Raw genomic sequence first — 20,173 nt, 5'->3', positions numbered from 1 at the left:
AACCCAAAAAAGGTAATTCTTGGATGACAAATACACATTTCTCAAGCTTGGCATAGAGCTTGTTTTCCCTGAGCAACTGCAACACCTGCCAAACATGCTCTATGTGTGCATCACGGTTGCGTGAGTAAATAAGAATGTCATCAAGGTATATAACAAATTTCCCCAAGAGATGAGAAAAGACATCATTTATGAAATGTTGAAATACTGCTGGCGCGCTCGTCAACCCAAATGACATCACCAAATTCTCAAAATGACCCTCAGGGGTATTAAATGCCGTCTTCCATTCATCCCCTTGACGGACTCTTATGAGATTGTACGCCCCCCTGAGGTCAAGCTTGGAAAACCATTTGGCACCAGGCACCTGGTTGAACAAATCGGGTATCAGTGGCATCGGGTAGGGGTCACGAACCGTAATCTGGTTGAGTTCCCTGAAATCCAGACACGGGCGTAATCCACCATCTTTCTTCTTGACAAAGAAGAACCCCGCCGCCAATGGATATGATGAAGGCCTGATGTGCCCTTTGCCTAGACTTTCTGCAATGTATTCTTTGAGAGCTTGCCTCTCAGGACCTGAGATATTAAACATCCTGGCTTTTGGTAACTTGGCCCCTGGTTTTAACCTAATAGCACAGTCATAGGGTCGGTGCGGTGGCAGCTCTGAACAACCTCTTTCAGAAAATACATCAGAAAAGTCCAGCAGTGGCTCCGGGATGCTGGGAGTCACAGCAGAGATATACGTGGCCAGACAACTCTCCTGGCAGTATCTGCTCCACTGAATTATGTCCTGGGTTTTCCAATCACCGGATTGTGCATAGACAACCATGGAAACCCCAGAACTACCTGAGCAGGCAAATTACTGAGCACCTTACATGTTACCCGCTCTGAGTGTAGGACCCCAATGTGGAGTTTTACATCAGCCACAAACTCTTTAATCTCCCCTTGTGAGAGGGGAGGCATTGATGGTAACCACCCAGATAGGATTAGGCAGCGTCTCCACCTTAAATCCCGCAGTACGTGCAAACTTTTCATCAATGAGATTAGCAGCTGAACCACTATCTACAAATACAGTAATCGACAGCTCTTGGCCCCCGATAACTACCTTGGCAGGGAGCATACACTGGGAGACCACCACGGAGGATATGCAAAGGCTCAGACTAGACTCCTCCAAACCCTCTGAGCCTAGCAGTTTTCCGCCGGCATGTCTTTCTTAGGTACCAGGGGGCAAGCATTAATAAAATGTCCTTTTTTGCCAAAAAACCAAAAAAAACAGACCCCTTGCTTTCTGGGCAAGGGACATTTATGCTTGTTATTATGTGTATGTGATATACCAGCGATCTGCATAGGTTCCACGGATTCACCTGAGGCGACCTCACCAGAGACTGCCCCTCCCCCCACAGGCAATGTCTCCTGCGACCTCTGACAAAAACGGCGATCAATGCGTACTACAAGCGCCATAGCAGCCTCCAGAGAGGCGGGAGTCTCATACATTAGCAGAGCTTGTTTAACCCTTTCAGAAACCCCATACAAAAATTGACTCCTTAGTGCAGGGTCATTCCATTGCGTGTCCACAGCCCAGCAACGAAATTCCGTACAATAATCCTCCTCCAGTCACTCAACCTGGAGTAGAGAGCGTATTGTAGATTCTGCTAACGCCAGTCTGTCAGGATCGTCATAGATTAACCCCAGAGCAGAAAAAAAAAAGGTCTACGGACTCATATGCAGTTGAATCAGAAGGTAGTGAAAACGCCCATGCTTGTGGATCACCACCCAGCAAGGAAACTACCAAGCCCACACGCTGAGTCTCATTTCCTGAGGAGAGAGGACGCATGCGAAAATACAATTTGCAGGATTCACGAAATACAACGAACTTACAGCGATCACCAGAAAATCGTTCAGGGAGAGTTAACTTAGGTTCAGCTGCCCTGACTGCTGCCTGTTTGCACAGCAGGAACTGAGAGGCCTTGTTGCTGGACCGCCCCCCTAAGTTCAGTGACCTGTATGGACAGAGCCTCCAGCTGCTTGGTTATGGAGACTATAGGATCCATGGTAAGTAATTCCTTTTTTTTTTTTCCTCTCTTTTTGGGCCGACTATAATGTCATGGGAAGCCTAGGTAACTTTAGGCTGAAACCCCGGGGCCCCTGCGGTGTTCCTCAGACTAGGGGAGACCCTGTCTGTCCCTCAACCCAGGGTTTACACTGAAGGTGTGCCTGCCTGGGCCTCCACCCTGTCCTTGTCTCCTGTCCAGCCCTAAGCTGAACCCACCACCCTCCACCCAGTGAGACCAAACACCAGACCCCACAAATAAGTATGGACAGGGATAACGGAAATGCACCACACCGCATACACACAGGGGAATACAGAAATGTGCAAGGGCAACCAAATAATACAACACAGGGAGGCAAAATGGCAACAACGGAATATACTATACCAGCAACCGTATGCTCCTTAGACCACCACTCCAGACCGGTATCGCTTAGCACAAGGCAAGAGCTATAGTCGGCGACGCCCATAGCATAGTCACACAGGGCAATTTAAAGACAGAGGGTGTGGCTAAGCCCTCAGCCAGAATGACAACCTGGTTAACCCAATCCAAGCTGGATCAGAAGACCAACCAGCGCCGCTGAGAACCATGTGGTAGGATGGGGTATTACCACTGTCTGCCGGACACCCTGGTGCGAACAGTGTCCGACATGACAATATCCCACATCATCCCATCAGCCAGAGCCACCAGACTACTACCCCTAAAATCACACATCATCCTGTCAGCCAGAGCCACCAGACTACTCCCCCTAATATCCCACATCATCCCGTCAGTCAGAAACACCAGACTACGACCCCTAATATCCTACATCATCCCGTCAGCCTGGTGTCAGAACCAAAGCGCAGAGTGGATTTGCCCTCACTTCTATACCGGGGATCCCTTTAAGGCTAGTTTCACATTAGCGTTTTTTTGCGCAGCGCATCGTGCGCATAAAAAAACGCAAAGAAAAACGCAAAACAAACGCGCGTTTTTTTAACGTCATGCGCACGCTGATGCGTCAAAAAAACACAGCGTTGCTTGCGTTTTACATGCGTTTTTGAATGCGTTTGCGTTTTTTTATGCACATGCGTTTTTAGGTGTGACATTTTTTCCATTGTCTAGAGAACATTCTAGACTTGTTTCACTCAAAAACGCATGCGCAAAAAAACGCAACCGTGCGCAAGACCATGCGCACGCATGCTTTCCCATAGACTTCAATGTGTTGTTTTTGCGCATTCCTTGCGCAAGCGTGCGCATGCGTTTTTTTGCCGAGACAGGGCGCACCAAAAAATGCAACATGTTGCGTCTGGCGCAAAAGACAAAAAAACGCATGCGCACGAAAACGCAAGTGTGCGCAAGACCATGCGCACGTCATGTTAAACATAGGTGCGCAGTGCGCATGCGCACGGGTGCGCACGATGCGCTACACACAAAAGCGCAAATGTGAAACCAGCCTGAGAGGCCTGGGATCAGAACCAGAGCGTTGAGTGGATTTGCCCTGACTTGCATACCAATGACCCCTTTAATAGAATCCTGGGGTCAGAATCAACGCGCTGAGGGATTTGCCCTAACTTCCATACAGGAGATCCCTTTAAGAGAGCCTGGGGTCAGTACCAGAGCATTTGAAAGCAATTGCTCTGACTTCCATTCTGGGGATCCTTTTAAGAAAGGCCTGTGGTCAGAACCAAAGTGCAGAGTGGATTTGCCCTAACTTCCATACCAATGATCCCTTTAAGAGACCCTGGGGTCAGAACCACAGAGCTGAGTGGACCGGTCCTAACTTCCCTACCGGGGATCCCTTTAAGAGCGGCCTGGGGTCAGAACCAAAGCGTTGGATGGATTTGCCCTGATTTCCATACCAATTATCCCTTTTATAGAAGCCTGGGGTCAGAATCAGAGTGCTGAGGGATTTGCCCTAACTTCCATACGGAAGATCCCTTTAAGAGGAAAGATGTGCCTATAGTATGGAGGATGTGTGATGTGTATATGGGCATGGGAGGGGGGATTCATTTCTGTCATATGCTCTCTGCTCCTTTCTGTGTGGGCAGACAATGACTGGGAGCTTATGTTCCCAGGGATGCTAGATTTCTCCCACCATGTCAGTGTCTGCTGAGGTGTTGTCGAATGGGAAAACTGTTGCTCATAGCAACCAATCACAGCTTAGCTTCTTTTAACCAGCTCTGGTGAAATGAAAGATGCATAGTGATTGGTTTCAAGGAAAACTGTTGCTCATAGCAACTAATCACAGTTCAGCTTCTTTTGAACAGCTCTGGTGAAATTAAAGATGCTTCGCGATTGGTTGGTGATACACACATACATTCATTTTCATATATATAGATTCTAATTTACTGAGATAATGACTTTTGGGTTTTCTTTGGCTATAAGCCATAATCATCAAAATTAAGAGAAATAAACACTTGAAATACATCACTCTGTAATGACTATATAATATATGCGTTTCACTTTTTGTATTGAATAACTGAAATAAATTAACTTTTTGATCATATTCTAATTTTGTGAGATGCACCTGTATTTGATTTAAAATGGTTTATTAACATTCAAACAATATATGCTACAAATATAAACGGATATTGACAATACAAATGAACTAGTATATAAAGTCTTTAAAGGTGTTGTCTAGTATTTCAATATTGATTATCTATCCCACAGATCAGTCAGAAATATAAGATGGGTGGGGTCCAACACCAGACAACCCCACCTATCAGCTTCATACAGTTTCAGTGGCCACTGCCAGGTATTGGAGTTGAAATTAAATTGAAAGGGAGTAGCATCTGATCTGCAGCATCCGACAGCGGACACTACACTGTATGGAACTGCAGTGTTTCACACTATAGACTATACATCAGAACCGCTGCCGGAAGTGACAATAGCTTTAAGTTTAAATATAGACTCAGAATTCAAGTACCAAAATTTGCATTTACCAGGATCAAATATGTAGCAAGTATAATAATAGCAATACCTCCAATTAGAAATGTAGTATAGTTTTTCTGATTCGCTTTGTCTCTTTCCTCATGTGCAGGCATTGCAGGACCTTAGGTATCCATGGTTATGACCACTGACATAGCGACAGTTAGTTAACTAGTTGCTAGTGGTCGTAACCATGAATACCCAAGGTCCTGCAATGCCTGCACATGAGGAAAGAGACATAACAAATCAGAATATTGTATTCTACATTTCTAATTGGAGGTATTTGCTATTCTACTTACTACATATTGGGATAGGATCTTGGCGATGGGAATACCCCTTTAACTATGGATCCAGCAGTCTCACAAACCACAGATTTCTCCATTATTATTGTGTAGGACATATCCTGTATGCGATTATGTGAACTCTAGTCCAGAATGACAGTTTGATTACTGGTCTCAAATATATATTTGTCCATATAACAAAAGAACGATTAAAATAATCAGACAAAAAAAAAAGAAAAAAAAAAAAGAATAGCATATAACTTAACAAAAAAGCCAGATAATAGTTTAGCTAAATTACTATTTCTTCAAAATACTGGAAAATGAGAAATATCTCTCTGTAATAATCTAAGCTGTATTTGAATGATTTTAATTGGTTACAAAGCCAGGAAAGTAAATTAAAGCTGCTTCACCGCTAAAGCTCTTAACTGCCCTATCCTGTAGTAATGACTTTCAGCCCTACTTAGCATGAATGTGCTCAAAAAGCCACTGATTACTGGAATCAAAGCTGTCATTCTGTAACTTGGCAGATGTAAAACAGCTTTTATTAGCATAAATGAAAGATTGCTTTGAACAGCTCTCAATCATATGATTCACCAAATCAAGGTAATACTTCAGAGTCTGCATGGGCAGCAGCCTGGCTAATCCAGGGACGCCAAAATTGGAGCATTGGAGCACTGTGGATAACAACACAATAACGCAGTCCCTTGCAATGATCTCACTGCCGCATTCTGGTCTTGTACAAATAAAATGTAATTATAGTATCTACCGGTATAATGACATCAGTCCAGGAATCCTTAAGGATAAAGTTACTACAATATGAACAATTTGTCCGGTCAAGCAGCGCACAGAAAGCCCGAGAATAACTTTATCCTTAAGGATTTGCATTGGAGGTCACGGAGTGGACCTTCGGGCGTGCAGCAAGCTGACGGCGAGTTTATATGCTTATATCTCTCCTGGAAAGGGTGAGTAAACTTTATTCACATCTATTTCATTTATCACCAGATAAGACCCTATTGCGCTCTTTTGTTTCCCAGTTTTATTATATCAGTCCAGGAATGTAACATTGGAATGATAAAATAAATGAGCATTGCATGCAAAGCAGCAAACTGTAAAATTGCTCAAAGCACATCTACCTCCCTAAATGCTGAGGGATCTCATAAAATAATCCTAGCTGCCAGCTTTGACCCCATCGCACTCAATAAATGTGCATTCCATTTCGGAGGTAAAGACCCCAAAAAAACACTTAAGGCATCATCGATCCTCACCAAAACAGCAAACATCAGAGGAAATAGGCTGACCCAATACACATATTGGTTAACATGTTCCAATAAAATCAAATGGACCTATCAAAAATGTGTATAACGACCCAAAGGTCTATGCCATGTAACTGGGTACACAACACCTTTATTGGTTGAAACGTGTTGGTTATACCGGGGATTCCATCCATCATGTGTAGTACCTAGTACTTGATTTACATATTTTTTAATGATGTTTTGAATTAAATTGGAATTTTAACTTTTCTCAGTATACACGCTGGAGTTCTGTTTATTTTTTCTCGTACTTCACAACATTTTGCATGTTTTTTTTATCTGCAGAATGAAAATGTAACAACCATTTCTAATTTATTTTTCACTGTAATCAAAGAAAAGACATAGCTCTGTAAATAATTCATGCAAGTGAATAGGGAGCTTGAATTATATATAAAAAAAAGCAGCAAAACGCCAAAACATGGACAAAGTCTCTATCTTCCTTCAGTAGTAAAGGGCCCATTGTGTTTGAGATACCCATGACACTAAGAAAAAAAATTCTTCATGTGGTCTTGCATAGAATGGATCAGTGTATATATCGTCCAGTGCAAAAGTTCCTTCCTTTGCCGAGTTTACATCAGTTACGCTTGTCCTGGATGTTTGCTACACTGGGTGCAGACTTAAATCTTTTGGCTGAAATATAAGAATACATATTTTAGTATACCTGAAAACTTGTCAAGAAACAAACCACAAATCCTATCAAACAAACACAAATTTATGTATAATTAAAATAAGTATATTCAATTTTCAGGGTGTCAAAGACTACACCTATGAGACTTCACCATGGTATTTGACAAATGTACTGGGACATACCTTTAAATTAATAAATTTGGGTTTTTAATTCTGTACTGTTGCCACATGTGCATAAAATCCAGTCCCTAGTCATACAGTCTGCCTTTTCTAAAATTTGCGAAAGAGCGGGTCATTCAAAAAGTTCATGGAATTTGGACGTGGGCCTATAATTGGGTGTTACCATGAAACAAGTCAATTCAGTTAATTGCTGCTTTACTAAACATTTCACATCAACTCAACCACGTAAAATTACAGAGTGGTGTCACAAACACTCTACGGGCTCAATAACTTCAGTACTACAAACCTCCTCAGACATTACCAAGAGCACAGCACCTGTGTGACGGGAATTATGGAACATCACCAAGCACAATGCCAAGTGTTGGACAGAGTGGTGTAAAGCACACCATCACTGAACACTAGAAGTACATTCTGGGGGTAATTAATCACATTTATCAATCTCGCAGTCTGATGGATAAGCTTGGGTTTGGCAAATGCCTGGAGAACGTTATCTGCCTGAAAGAGAAATGACAACTATAAAGTTCGGTAGAGAAGGAATAATGATATGAGCTGTTTTTAAGAACAAATGTATATATTTCCAACTGTGGGGAAAGGCATTTTCTGTTCGACAGGTATGTTGTTGGTAGAGTATGGGGTGAAAAAATTTGACAGACTTGCACAAAGCCCTGACCTCAATCCCATCAAACACTTTTAAACTAGATTGGAGATTGTGAGCCAGATACAAAATCTTGTAGAAATTTTTTACCAAAAGAGTGGAAGATGTCATAGCTTCAAAAAGGGGGAACCAACTCCATACCAATGCCTATTGATGTACAATGGGATGGTAGAAAAGCTCCTTCAGAAGTAAATTATTGGGACACCTACAACATCTGTCAAATTAATTTGCACATAAGAGATTTTTTTTTTATTTGCTCCTTGAACCTTTGGGTTATTTTCCATTGAGGTCTACAGAAGGTCTTATTGTGTCACTCCTGGTATAGTCTAGTTTGCTCCTGCAAGCTACTAACTTTGTCTGCGATGAGCTCTTCAGTCATATATACAGTAGATCTTATGTGTGGTGGAGCTGTAAGGAATAGTTTTTGTTAAGACATGATGTATGCATTACATGGGTTTTCCATAGCTTTATTTAGCTATATACCTAACTAATATAATACAATTGGGCCAGCTGCCACCATAGTCAGTGAGCTGTTTGGTTAGCAATAAACTGGCTCCGCTGACACCCGGCTCTGGTAACATGGCGACACAGGAAATGCCATCATATGTCAAATACATGACCAGGAGCCAATTTGGCTGGTACCTGAAATTGAGCGGCTACCTGACAAATTAATGCATGCCCTTTGCACCTGCCTAAACTGGTGCTGGAGCCATGTAGACAGAGGTTTGATTGGTCAGATATTAAGATATTTGATTGGTCAAACATCTTACTTACTTAATATCTGACCAATCAAACCTCTAGTAAGATATTTGATTGGTCGAACGTCTGTCTACATGGCTCCGGCACCAGTTTAGGCAGGTGCAAAGGGCATGCATTAATTTGTCAGGTAGCCACTCAATTTCAGGGAGCAGCCAATTCGCTCCTGGTCATGTGTTTGACATATGATGGCATTTCCTGTGTTGACATTTAACCAGAGCTGGGTGTCAGCGGAATAAGATAATTGATTTGTCAAAGAGGTTAAGGAAATTTAATTTTTCCACTTATGACTGCTGTCGCAATAACGACTTAAAGGGGTTGTCTGGGCACACCAATTAATAAGACCACTATAAAGCCTATGAGAAAATTTGCTTGCTGTTAAAATTCTTGCGTGTTCCCGAGCGATGACTTGTGGTCTTGTGACCACCATTTTATTACTTCACAGCTGGTCACTCAAGCTAAGCCTTGCATGTCGAGAGTGGAGCTCAGCAGGGCAAGGAGCTTTGAATTATGTCACAGGGGGCATGGCCAGTTAATCTCACTGTGTATGGGGACATAATGAGCAGCTCATCACATAAATCAAAATCTGCACCAGAGAACTACCTGTCCCCAGCTGCTCTCCTCCTCCACAGACTCTCACCATAATTGCCTCCTCTCCAAATCCTCTGGCCATAGAACAGATGTGCAAATCGTTGTGAAGGTTATGTTGGACGCCTGAGGAAGAAGAGGGCAGCAGTACTGAGGGAAGAGGGAGGTGAAGAGAGACTGTGGAAGGGGTGGATGTGGAGCATGCATGTCACAACAGTCTGCGTTACAATTTTTTTTCCATTTTGAGACTGTATAAGAGTTTCAAGAAAAGTCTGAGTATAGTGGGCTGTCCAGAGATTAGGTAAATGTAGTTTGGATGGTCCGAAGGAGTGCAATAACATAAGTATTGCAGAGTCGCTGAAGGTACATTACATTATATGGCGAATGGTTGAACAACGTCGGTTGACAGCCCTTTCCTGATGCCCCCAAGCACAGTAACAATTGACCAAGCGTTCCTGTATTCTCTATGAGAGTCAGTCAGAGGCTTATATCCAGGGACAAGAAAAATTCAGCTGGCCAAACCCTTCTCTCCTCCAATGGTAGCAGATTTGGTATAATGGGTATAGGGTCCTTTAAAGCCACTGTACCAAAATTAATTTGATGGACTAAAATTTATGAACAAACTAGTTAAACTGTGGTAAAAGTGCTCATGAACAAGAGGCTTTTTTTTCAGTTCTCAGAACAAAAATGAATGTCATTCCAATGTCACGCTATAATAAACTGGAGGACGACCTACCTGGATTCAGTATTGAAGCTTATATCTACATACTAGGGCACAAAGTAGATTAGGATGTAAAAGCAACCCTATCATCAGGAAGATACAACCCTAACTAATGGCAAGTGAGCCCGTAATCCTATTTAAACCCACACTTGTGGAATTTTATTTTGACTTCTTAGAGAAATCTTACTTTGAAGTTTTAGTCACAATTGTAGCAGGGTGAACATTGCACTTCCAGCTCTCCTGTCCCTCTCCTGTTTCCCAGCCGGCCTCTGATGGACAGGTCACTCTTCTCTCAGTGATCTACCTTCACCGCCCAAGATTTTGCACAGGCATAATCATTGCCCATGGGTCGTCTTCTCAGAGTGGGCAGCACATAGGTATCATCAAGAGCTTACTGCACAAGAGCTAAACTATTGAACTGTGCATGTTCTGCCCCTTCTGAGATGACCTCAGGGCAATAACGTCTGTCTAAAGTCTAGGGCGGTGGAGGATGGGCATAGACGGAAGCGAGACATGCCCATCAAAGACCGAAGGTAGGCAGGGAAAAGTGAAAGTCAGAAGAACTAGAAGTGCGGTGCGCATGCCCCAAAACTTGTGACTAAAACTTCAACACTTGATTGCTCTAAGATGTCAAAATAAAATTCTATAAGCAAAGTATAAATTTAATAAGGGTTAAAGCCATTAATTTGGGTTGTAATATGATGACAGGTTTGTTCTAAATAACTTACTAATTTAAGAACATTTAAAAGGGAGCCTGTCAGCAGGATTGCACAGGAACCAACAGACAGTGTCAGGTTGACGCCGTTATACTGATTAAAATGATACCTTGATTGATGAAATCCGTCTTGTAGTTGTTTAATCTAAATTTTCAGTTAATAAGATTCTCGTGCTCCGGGGCAGCCTGTCTTCATGTGGTGCTCTACTTACATATTCATCTGTATGGCTTCTGACAGGTCACGGATCCCCATTTTACATACTGATTATTAAATGTATTGGAAAAAAAAAAAAAAACATATACAGGCAGGCAGACAACGCCTGCGCTGCAGCATGATTGCATCTATAAAGTGAATTAAAATTGTTTTTATTTAGTCAAATACATTGATTCGGAAAAGAAAGAAAAAATTCTCAAAATTGCGCTAGCCGCGCATGTGCAGCAGCATCTATCAGCAATCCAATGGCGCCTGTGCAAAAGCATCTATCGGCAAGCCAATGACGCCTGTGCAATAGCATCTATCGGCGATCCGATACAAAATACTGCGCAAAAGAAGAAAGACGCGCACTCTTGCTGTGGAGGAGATAGGTGCTGACTGTACGTGGAGGGTCCACAAACAGTAGTCAGTAGATAAACAGTCGCACTCAAGTGTGGATTAATCTTGCAAAAAATCTTGAAGATTTTGTGAAATTTTTGGATTTTTATTTTATTTCAAATGCATCAAATAGTGTAACACCGCAGACAAAAGAAGTATCCAAAATGTGGGTATAATATCGTAATCCAGGATATGAGTATACTATGGTTACGTTTCGACCTACTAAGAGGCCTTTCTCAAACCATACTGAAAAATAAAATAAAAAGCAATTACAACAATGAATATGGACGACAAACTCGCGGAAAGCTGGAAAAGAAAAAATAAACATGAGAAAAATGTGAAAAATTTTTTTAAAAAATATTTTTTTAAAAAAATACTAACAAAAAAAACACAACAGAAAAGTAGTGCAAAAAAAACCCTAAAGGCAAAACATATATCTATACAAATTTAAGCACAACAACATAAAGGTCCCTAGGGCAATTAGGAAAATGTCATATAGAGAGTAAAAAAATTAAATTAAGCAAGTGCTAGAGAGACTATTGGCCACAAGTCAATTTTAACATTCTAGGCATCAGGAGTAACAATGGGGATAAGCAGCAGACCTAGATGAGACATATTATAGTATTGTCTCTGTACATGATGAAATAACAGGGGTGGTGGAAACACAAGGCAGGCAAATAAGGCAGATATACTGAGTACTAACCTCAAGTAGTGTCAAGGAAAAGATTAATTAGAGCATTTTCAGAAGTCCCAAACAGGGGCTGTAGGAGAAAACATGAGAAATGAATGTGGAGAAGAAAAAAATGGATCAGAAGGAGATGTTATGCACCAGGTGGTGCTGCAGAGCTGACCTGATGGCATGGGAGCAGCCTGGACCTGCGGTGTTGTAAGTGTGTGCTCAAGAAAGCACGGTATATATATGTGTATTAAGAAGGTGCAGGATGATGACGTCATAAAGCCAACGTGGCTAGAGCGTCCTGGCGTCTGTATGGGGTTTGCAGCATAGGGAGGGAGGGAGAGCAGAGGGAGGTCAGGCTGAGGGCAGTGTGTGTTTGGAAGAAGTCATGTGGTCTCCTCCACAGCAAGAGTGCGCGTCTTTCTTCTTTTGCTCGTCTTTTTGTTGACGCTTGCACCTGCACCCTAAATGTCTCGGAATACCTTTGCCTTTGACGACAACAACTACTCGGATCCTGTCCCAGGTTACCTCTTCAGGGGACTTCTTGAAAACCCCTGCTCAAGAAACCCGCACTAGAGACTACGAAAGGGAAAGACGACGACTACTGGCCTATGATCTACATGCTACCACTCTGGCGGAGTATCATAAATTAGATAGAATTCCACGGGGCCTGCGGAGCCATCTCCGACCTACCTTATTCTCAGACAAACCTGAGTTCTGTGAAAGATTCCAGCAAATACTTAACAAATGTTCACTTGATATTATTCTGTTAATTGATTTTCTCTACACAGCAATTACCGAGACATCCACGAAAATTGCTTCTATAGAGGAACAACTTAGCTCCACTCTTTCTAACAGCGATTGGCAAAACCTTAAAACCAAAACGGACAAGTCCCTTGACGAAAACCGTAAAACCCTACAAGACAGAAAACGAGCCAAATTCCAAAGGGACGCAGACGACTATACCTACGACAGGGTCTACAGATGGCATGACTCCTCCTCTACGGGCTCTGGGCGAAGGAACTACAATCAAAGACGCACAGGCGCTTACCACACCAACAGCGACAGCTCCACTGGAAGCTCATCTCACAATCGTTTTTTAGCCAGGCGTCAACCTTCAAGAAACAACCATCAACAGACGGCAGGAGGAGACCGACCCGGAGGGCAAGCCGCAAACTACGCAGAACGTATGACGACCAGATCTCAGGTAAGCCCACCAACTCGGTCTTCAACATCTCATCCTACACCCTTAGCCCGTTAGAGCTGTCTGTTCTTCAAAAAGGCTTATCATTCTGTCCCACCCCTCCTTGGGATAAATTCCAGCTATCACAAGATCTACAGAACTTTTTTCGGAAGATTCGCCTTAAAACGCATTTTGGACTGGAACCAGTCACCCCAGGGAACAGGGCCCCTCCAATTGGGGGGAACCCCATTCCCGATTTATCCATCTCTTCCCTCGGTCTACGCAACCCCAGTAACTTCTCTCCACCACACACCTTTCATGCTGTTGAGGCTTTTATTGATGTAGTCCAGAAAGACATAGAATACATTTTAGCTGAACACGAAAAAGGTTTATTACCTACACATAGTAACATTACCCCTATAGAGAGACAAGCCATTGATTCCCTAAAGAATAATAAATCAATAATCATCAAACCGGCTGACAAGGGAGGAGCCATTGTCATCCAAAATTTCTCCGACTATATGGATGAAATTTCACGTCAACTTTCTGATTCCTCCACATACCAGAAAATTTCCCGTGATCCTACACCACGCATTAAGCTCCTAATTGACGAAGTCCTTGACAGGTATCTGACCCTAAAAACCATTGATTCCAAAACCGTCACATTTCTCAAAAATTCTAACCCAGTCATCCCTGTATTCTACACATTACCCAAAATTCACAAGTCTCTACTTAAACCTCCTGGCCGCCCTATCGTTGCCTCTACTGATTCAATCTTCTCCCCAATCTCCACCTTTTTAGAAAAAATCTTGACCCCTCTTACCAAAACTACCAAGTCCTTTGTCCTAGATACAGGTCACTTTCTCTCCTTTATTCGACAAATTGACAATATCCCTCCGGAATGTCTCCTAGTCACCCTGGATGTCAAAAGCTTATATACTTCTATAGATCACGACCTAGGGATTAGTGCTACCAAAACCCTCCTTGAGTCCTCTGACCTTTCCCACAACTCCATTCAGCTTTGTATTGATCTCCTGTCCATCATCTTGAAAGAAAATTTCTCTCTCTTTGGGGACCAATTTTATCTACAGTGCCGCGGGACCGCAATGGGCGATAACGTAGCACCTGCTTACGCTAATGCCTACATGAATGATTTTGAATGTTCCTATGTCTACAATAATACCCTTTTCAAAACATACAGCCAATGTTGGCTACGATGTATCGATGATATTTTTTGTCTATGGCTGGGTACCCTCGAGGACTTACTTTCCTTCACGGAACATCTTAATTCTATCAGACCTGAATTACAGTTCACCCTTAATTGCAATTCTTCACAGATCTCTTTCCTGGATACACTAGTAATCAAGTCCTGCACTGGTACACTCTCTACTGATCTATATGTTAAACCCACCGACTCCAACAACCTTCTTCATTACACAAGCTGTCACCCTGCCTCTACCAAGGATAGTCTCCCCCGTTCTCAGTTCACACGCGTTACTAGAATTGTCACAGACCCTACTCTGGCTCCCATTCGCCTCAATGAAATGTCAGACAAATTCAAAGTAAGGCATTATCCCACCAAACTTCTTGAAAGTGAAACACGCCGTGCCCTGGAACCTTGCCCTCTGCAACCATCTCAACCCAAAGGCGAACGTGTCACCTTCGTACACACCCACCATCCTGTTATGCCCAAAATTTATCACATTATCCACAAACATTGGTCAATTCTACCTAGATCCTATCCCCACATTGAGGCATTTAAAACACCAGCACTTATGTGCAAACGCCGTCCTAGAAATATCCGAGATGAGCTGGTCAGAGCCGATATTGGTAGTCTAACTAGAACTCCTAGACAGACCTTTCTTGGAACTGAACGAAAGGGCACATTTCCCTGTCTTGGGTGCGCTTGTTGCTCCAATGTGATCAAGGGGAGCGACATAACACATCCACGTACTGGCAAACGCTATGGCATCAGGGGCTTTTTTACATGTGACACGAACTATGTGGTTTACCAAATTAAGTGCCCCTGTGGCCTTTTATACGTTGGCGAAACTACTCAGCACGAACGCGACAGAATTTCGAGCCATAAATCAACTATCCGGTGCAAGAAGACTTGGCTTCCAATCCCATATCACTTCATCAACGCCAAACACTCAGTATCTCAACTCAGGATCCAGGTTATAGAAAAAGTTGAAAGACCGCGCAGGGGAGGTGACCACATCAAGCTCCTAAAATCAAGGGAATCCTTCTGGATATATAGGTTACAGACTTTGGCCCCTAAAGGCCTTAACCGTGAGTTGGACCTTAGCCCGCATTAGTTCCTTGGATTTCTACCTATTTTATGCATCTTTGGTTTAAGCATGTATTCACATATATTATTAACCTAATATTATGTTGTCTTTTTATCCCTTAGGGTGGTGGAATGGCGGCTTTCCATCTCATTGTATCTCAATTCTTTTTATTTCTTTATCTTACAGATCCACTAATTTTTTTTCCCCCCTCCCCCGCATGGGTGAGTATTCCCGTATATAAATATATTTTTTCTATTTTCATTTTTTATTTTTCATCCGTTTTTCTTTTTCTTTCCCCATTATTATTATTTTTATTTTATTCCCTTTTTCCCCCTTTTTTTCACATTTTCTCTCAAATTCTATCATTAATTCATTTTTTTATTTTTTGTTCTTTATTTTCATCTTACTATTTATTTTTTATTTTTTTAATTTTTAAATTTTTTTACTTTATTTTTTCAATTTTTCCCATTTCATTTATTTTTTTCCATGTTTTATTTTTTCCCCTTTTTCCTTCCCCCCCCCCCTCTTTTTTACCTATATCCCTTCTTATTTATTAACCTGCTTTTCTTATCTTTCTTTTTCTTCCCCCCTACTTCTTTTTTATTTATTTACACATTTCCAACTTCATTCCTTCCTCTCTCTCATTTATCACAAACTGTTCTCTCCCCTTCTCACCCCTCCCTCTACTACTGAGTCTCTCCTTCAACAGTGCAGGTACTGCTCTGAGCGACCACATGACTTCTTCCAAACATGGGACAGTTTCCATCCAAAACACATAAAGAACTCTATTATCTATAGCCAAGCCATCAGATACAATCGTATATGTTCCAACCCCATGGATAGAGACAAACACCTTGGTCGCCTCAAAAAGACCTTTTTGAATCAGGGTTACCATCCAAGAACAATTGAAAACCAAATTACAAGAGCCACCAGATTGTCAAGGAATCACCTGCTACATTACAAAGCTAAAGAAGAAAATAACCGAGTGCCTCTAGTAGTCACCTACAACCCAAATCTGGAGGTGCTAAGGGGAGCTGCACGGAAATTACAACCTTTACTACAAAAAGATGCCCGATTAAAATCCATTTTTCCAGACCCCCCACTGCTGTGTTTTAGGCAGCCCCCAAATTTAAGAAGCATCATTGTCAGAAGCTCCCTGTCCTCTCCAACAGCTGCAGGAACCTTTCCGTGCAACCAGAAAAAATGTAAAACCTGTCCATTTATAATGACCACGGACAAGATAAAGATCCCCAACTCACATCAGGACTACAAGATCCCAGGTACTTTCACCTGCATTACATCTAATGTGGTGTACTTAATTATTTGTACTAAATGTCCAACTGGGGGTCTGTATGTGGGGGAGACGGCAAAAGCTTAGAACAAGGATGAATGCTCATCGTCACACAATAAGAGAAAAAAGAATGGATCTACCTGTGGCAAAACATTTCTGTATCCCTGATCACAGCAGCATGGATATGAAATTACTGGTATTGAAAGGTAACTTCACATCTCAGAGAGAGAGACGAGTTTGGGAGTACAAATTTATGACGAACTTTGACACTCTCAGTGCTGGAATGAATGTGTCGCATGGATTTATGTCTTTTTACATCAATTAAGGAATTTCCTTTTAAAACCTTGCGGGGCAACACAGAACTAGACCCCAATCAGAGGACCATAAAACATCCAGACTCCTTATCTATGAACTGGTCCAATGTTTATATTTATGTTTCTCCCTCTCCCATATTGATAGTTCTGCTTCACGTCACTTGTCTTATCTATTGCATTTTTTCTAGGCTGTATTGTGCATAAATATGTGACTTCAGATTTTGTATTAGTCTAGCCTGATGAAGAGACCTGAGTAGTCTCGAAAGCTTGCAATGTATTACCATCTTTTCAGTTAGCCATTAAAAGGTATCAACTACTGAGGACTCTCAATCCTGAATATTTTTCTTCCAAACACACACTGCCCTCAGCCTGACCTCCCTCTGCTCTCCCTCCCTCCCTATGCTGCAAACCCCATACAATACAGACGCCAGGACGCTCTAGCCACGTTGGCTTTATGACGTCATCATCCTGCACCTTCTTAATACACATATATATATACCGTGCTTTCTTGAGCACACACTTACAACACCGCAGGTCCAGGCTGCTCCCATGCCATCAGGTCAGCTCTGCAGCACCACCTGGTGCATAACATCTCCTTCTGATCCATTTTTTTCTTCTCCACATTCATTTCTCATGTTTTCTCCTACAGCCCCTGTTTGGGACTTCTGAAAATGCTCTAATTAATCTTTTCCTTGACACTACTTGAGGTTAGTACTCAGTATATCTGCCTTATTTGCCTGCCTTGTGTTTCCACCACCCCTGTTATTTCATCATGTACAGAGACAATACTATAATATGTCTCATCTAGGTCTGCTGCTTATCCCCATTGTTACTCCTGATGCCTAGAATGTTAAAATTGACTTGTGGCCAATAGTCTCTCTAGCACTTGCTTAATTTAATTTTTTTACTCTCTATATGACATTTTCCTAATTGCCCTAGGGACCTTTATGTTGTTGTGCTTAAATTTGTATAGATATATGTTTTGCCTTTAGGGTTTTTTTTGTTAGTATTTTTTTAAAAAAATATTTAAAATTTTTTTTCACATTTTCTCATGTTTATTTTTTCTTTTCCAGCTTTCCGCGAGTTTGTCGTCCATATTCATTGTTGTAATTGCTTTTTATTTTATTTTTCAGTATGGTTTGAGAAAGGCCTCTTAGTAGGTCAAAACGTAACCATAGTATACTCATATCCTGAATTACGATATTATACCCACATTTTGGATACTTCTTTTGTCTGCGGTGTTACACTATTTGATGCATTTGAAATAAAATAAAAATCCAAAAATTTCACAAAATCTTCAAGATTTTTTGCAAGATTAATCCACACTTGAGTGCGACTGTTTATCTACTGACAAAATACTGCGCAGGCGCCGTCATCTTGGTGGAGACAATTTTTTTTCCCTCTAGCAAAATGGCATCAGCGGCGCCTGCGCAGCAGCATCTATCGGATCACGACATGAAGACCCCAAACACAGGCCACCCCGGAGCACAAGAATCTCATTAGCTGAAAATAAAGATTAAACAACCACAAGATGGATTTCATCAACCAATGTACTGTATCATTATAATCAGTGTAACGTCGCTAACCAGACACTGTCTGTAGGTTACTGTGTACAATCCTGCTGAAAGGTTGCCTTTAATAATTCTTTATTTTTTGCATTTTTTCACAAAGCAAATTCTTTAAAAGCTATGATATAAAATAAAAGGAGTAGTACTCATTTTACCAAGTCAAAGATTCTCCTGTGCCTAGTTCATTCTGGTTTCTATTTATCTGTCGCCAGCCACAGCCATGACGAGACTTTTCAACTTGCGATTGCTGCAGCCAGTCACTGGCTGTAACAATGATCTGTCATCAATGAAGTCACTGCTGCAGACAACAGCTGTGTGTGTAGTGATGTCATCGCAGAAGTAAAGTGAGCAAAGACCGATAGGGAACCAGAAATACCATAGGAGCTGCAAGAAAGGCGAATATTACTACTCTTGTACTGTTATACCTTTGACATTTGTTTGTAGATTTCATGGAGCTGAAAAACATATTTCAGCAACAAATTCGCTAGGAGAATACATCGGGCAATGAAGGTGGAATGTCACAAAACAGAGTGAATCTTTTGAATTTCTGCCACTTCCATACCTTCTGTAGGAAATACTTACGTAATATGAGTTTACGCTTCTTCTGCTCTGAGTGAAGGAAGCTGCTAAGATAAAAGACTACCGGTAGAAATAATATGAATGCGGAAACCGCAATCACTGGAACAGTATCAGTACAAGGCAACGTGCAGTTGAAAGTTTTGCTCCAAAGTTTGCGAGTACTGTTCATCTGAAATATAAAAGTGCATTTTCTTCTCAGTAGTTTAATAAAACTTTATTAAATATATAATATCCAATCTTTAAATTGCAGTTGTCAGTAAATACTGACATATTTCCTATTGTGCCGACGGATGCAATCATTGTGATGCCGGGCTGTTAGAACTGTGAAACTAAAATTACTTGCATATAGGCAGTTATAAATTAACACTAGATGTGGGCCTGATGCTATCACATCGGGAGGGCAGTGTGTGTGGGGTGTGTCCCCCGCCGCTCTCTGCCCACCCACCTCCGTGCAGTCACAGCCGGCAGGAAAGACGGAGGGCGCCCACCAGAGGGCGCCCGCACACCATTTCCAGCACAAGCCGCAAGCCGTGGTCTTTCCTGCCGGCTGTGACTGCACGGAGGTGGGTGGGCAGGCAGCGGCGGAATCCGGAGCGTGTGGGCAGGCAGCGGCGGGTCCTGGCGGCGTCCCGCTGGTGGTTCTGCGGAAGAGCCTGGTACCACCAGCGAGTGCCATATTGGAATACCCATCACTTGGGTATTCCGATATGGCGGTCGGCGTATTTCCGGTGCGGTGCATTGTGAGATTTGAGGAAGTCTGGATGGAAGTGGATGACGGACAATTTTAGGCAAGTATATTATAGATATGATCATGTGCAACAGACTAGAAACTGCACATAAAAATACCTTCATAGTTGAATATACATGTTCCTTCAGATTTCCTAAATGATGCATTAA

At 42.0% G+C, this 20,173-nt stretch overlaps 1 protein-coding gene across 1 annotated transcript in view; it reads right to left on the bottom strand.

Annotated features, from left to right (window-relative positions):
* Positions 1-4,553: 4,553 nt before the first annotated feature.
* The window catches only part of OSTM1 (osteoclastogenesis associated transmembrane protein 1), a 35,178-nt gene continuing 19,558 nt past the window's right edge, over positions 4,554-20,173 (bottom strand). Inside the window, exons 5-6 of the mRNA XM_073576060.1 lie at positions 19,280-19,445; positions 4,554-7,170 (exon numbers count right to left, since the gene is read on the bottom strand). Of these exons, the coding sequence (XP_073432161.1) occupies positions 7,115-7,170; positions 19,280-19,445 (222 nt within the window). The 3' untranslated portion in view covers positions 4,554-7,114. The remainder of the gene's footprint in view (positions 7,171-19,279; positions 19,446-20,173) is intronic.

Source organism: Dendrobates tinctorius, unplaced genomic scaffold (assembly GCF_039654945.1).
Source record: "Dendrobates tinctorius isolate UK_male_01 unplaced genomic scaffold, ASM3965494v1 ptg000046l, whole genome shotgun sequence".
Lineage (NCBI taxonomy): Eukaryota > Metazoa > Chordata > Amphibia > Anura > Dendrobatidae > Dendrobates > Dendrobates tinctorius.
This window is presented reverse-complemented; position numbering and strand designations above follow the sequence as displayed.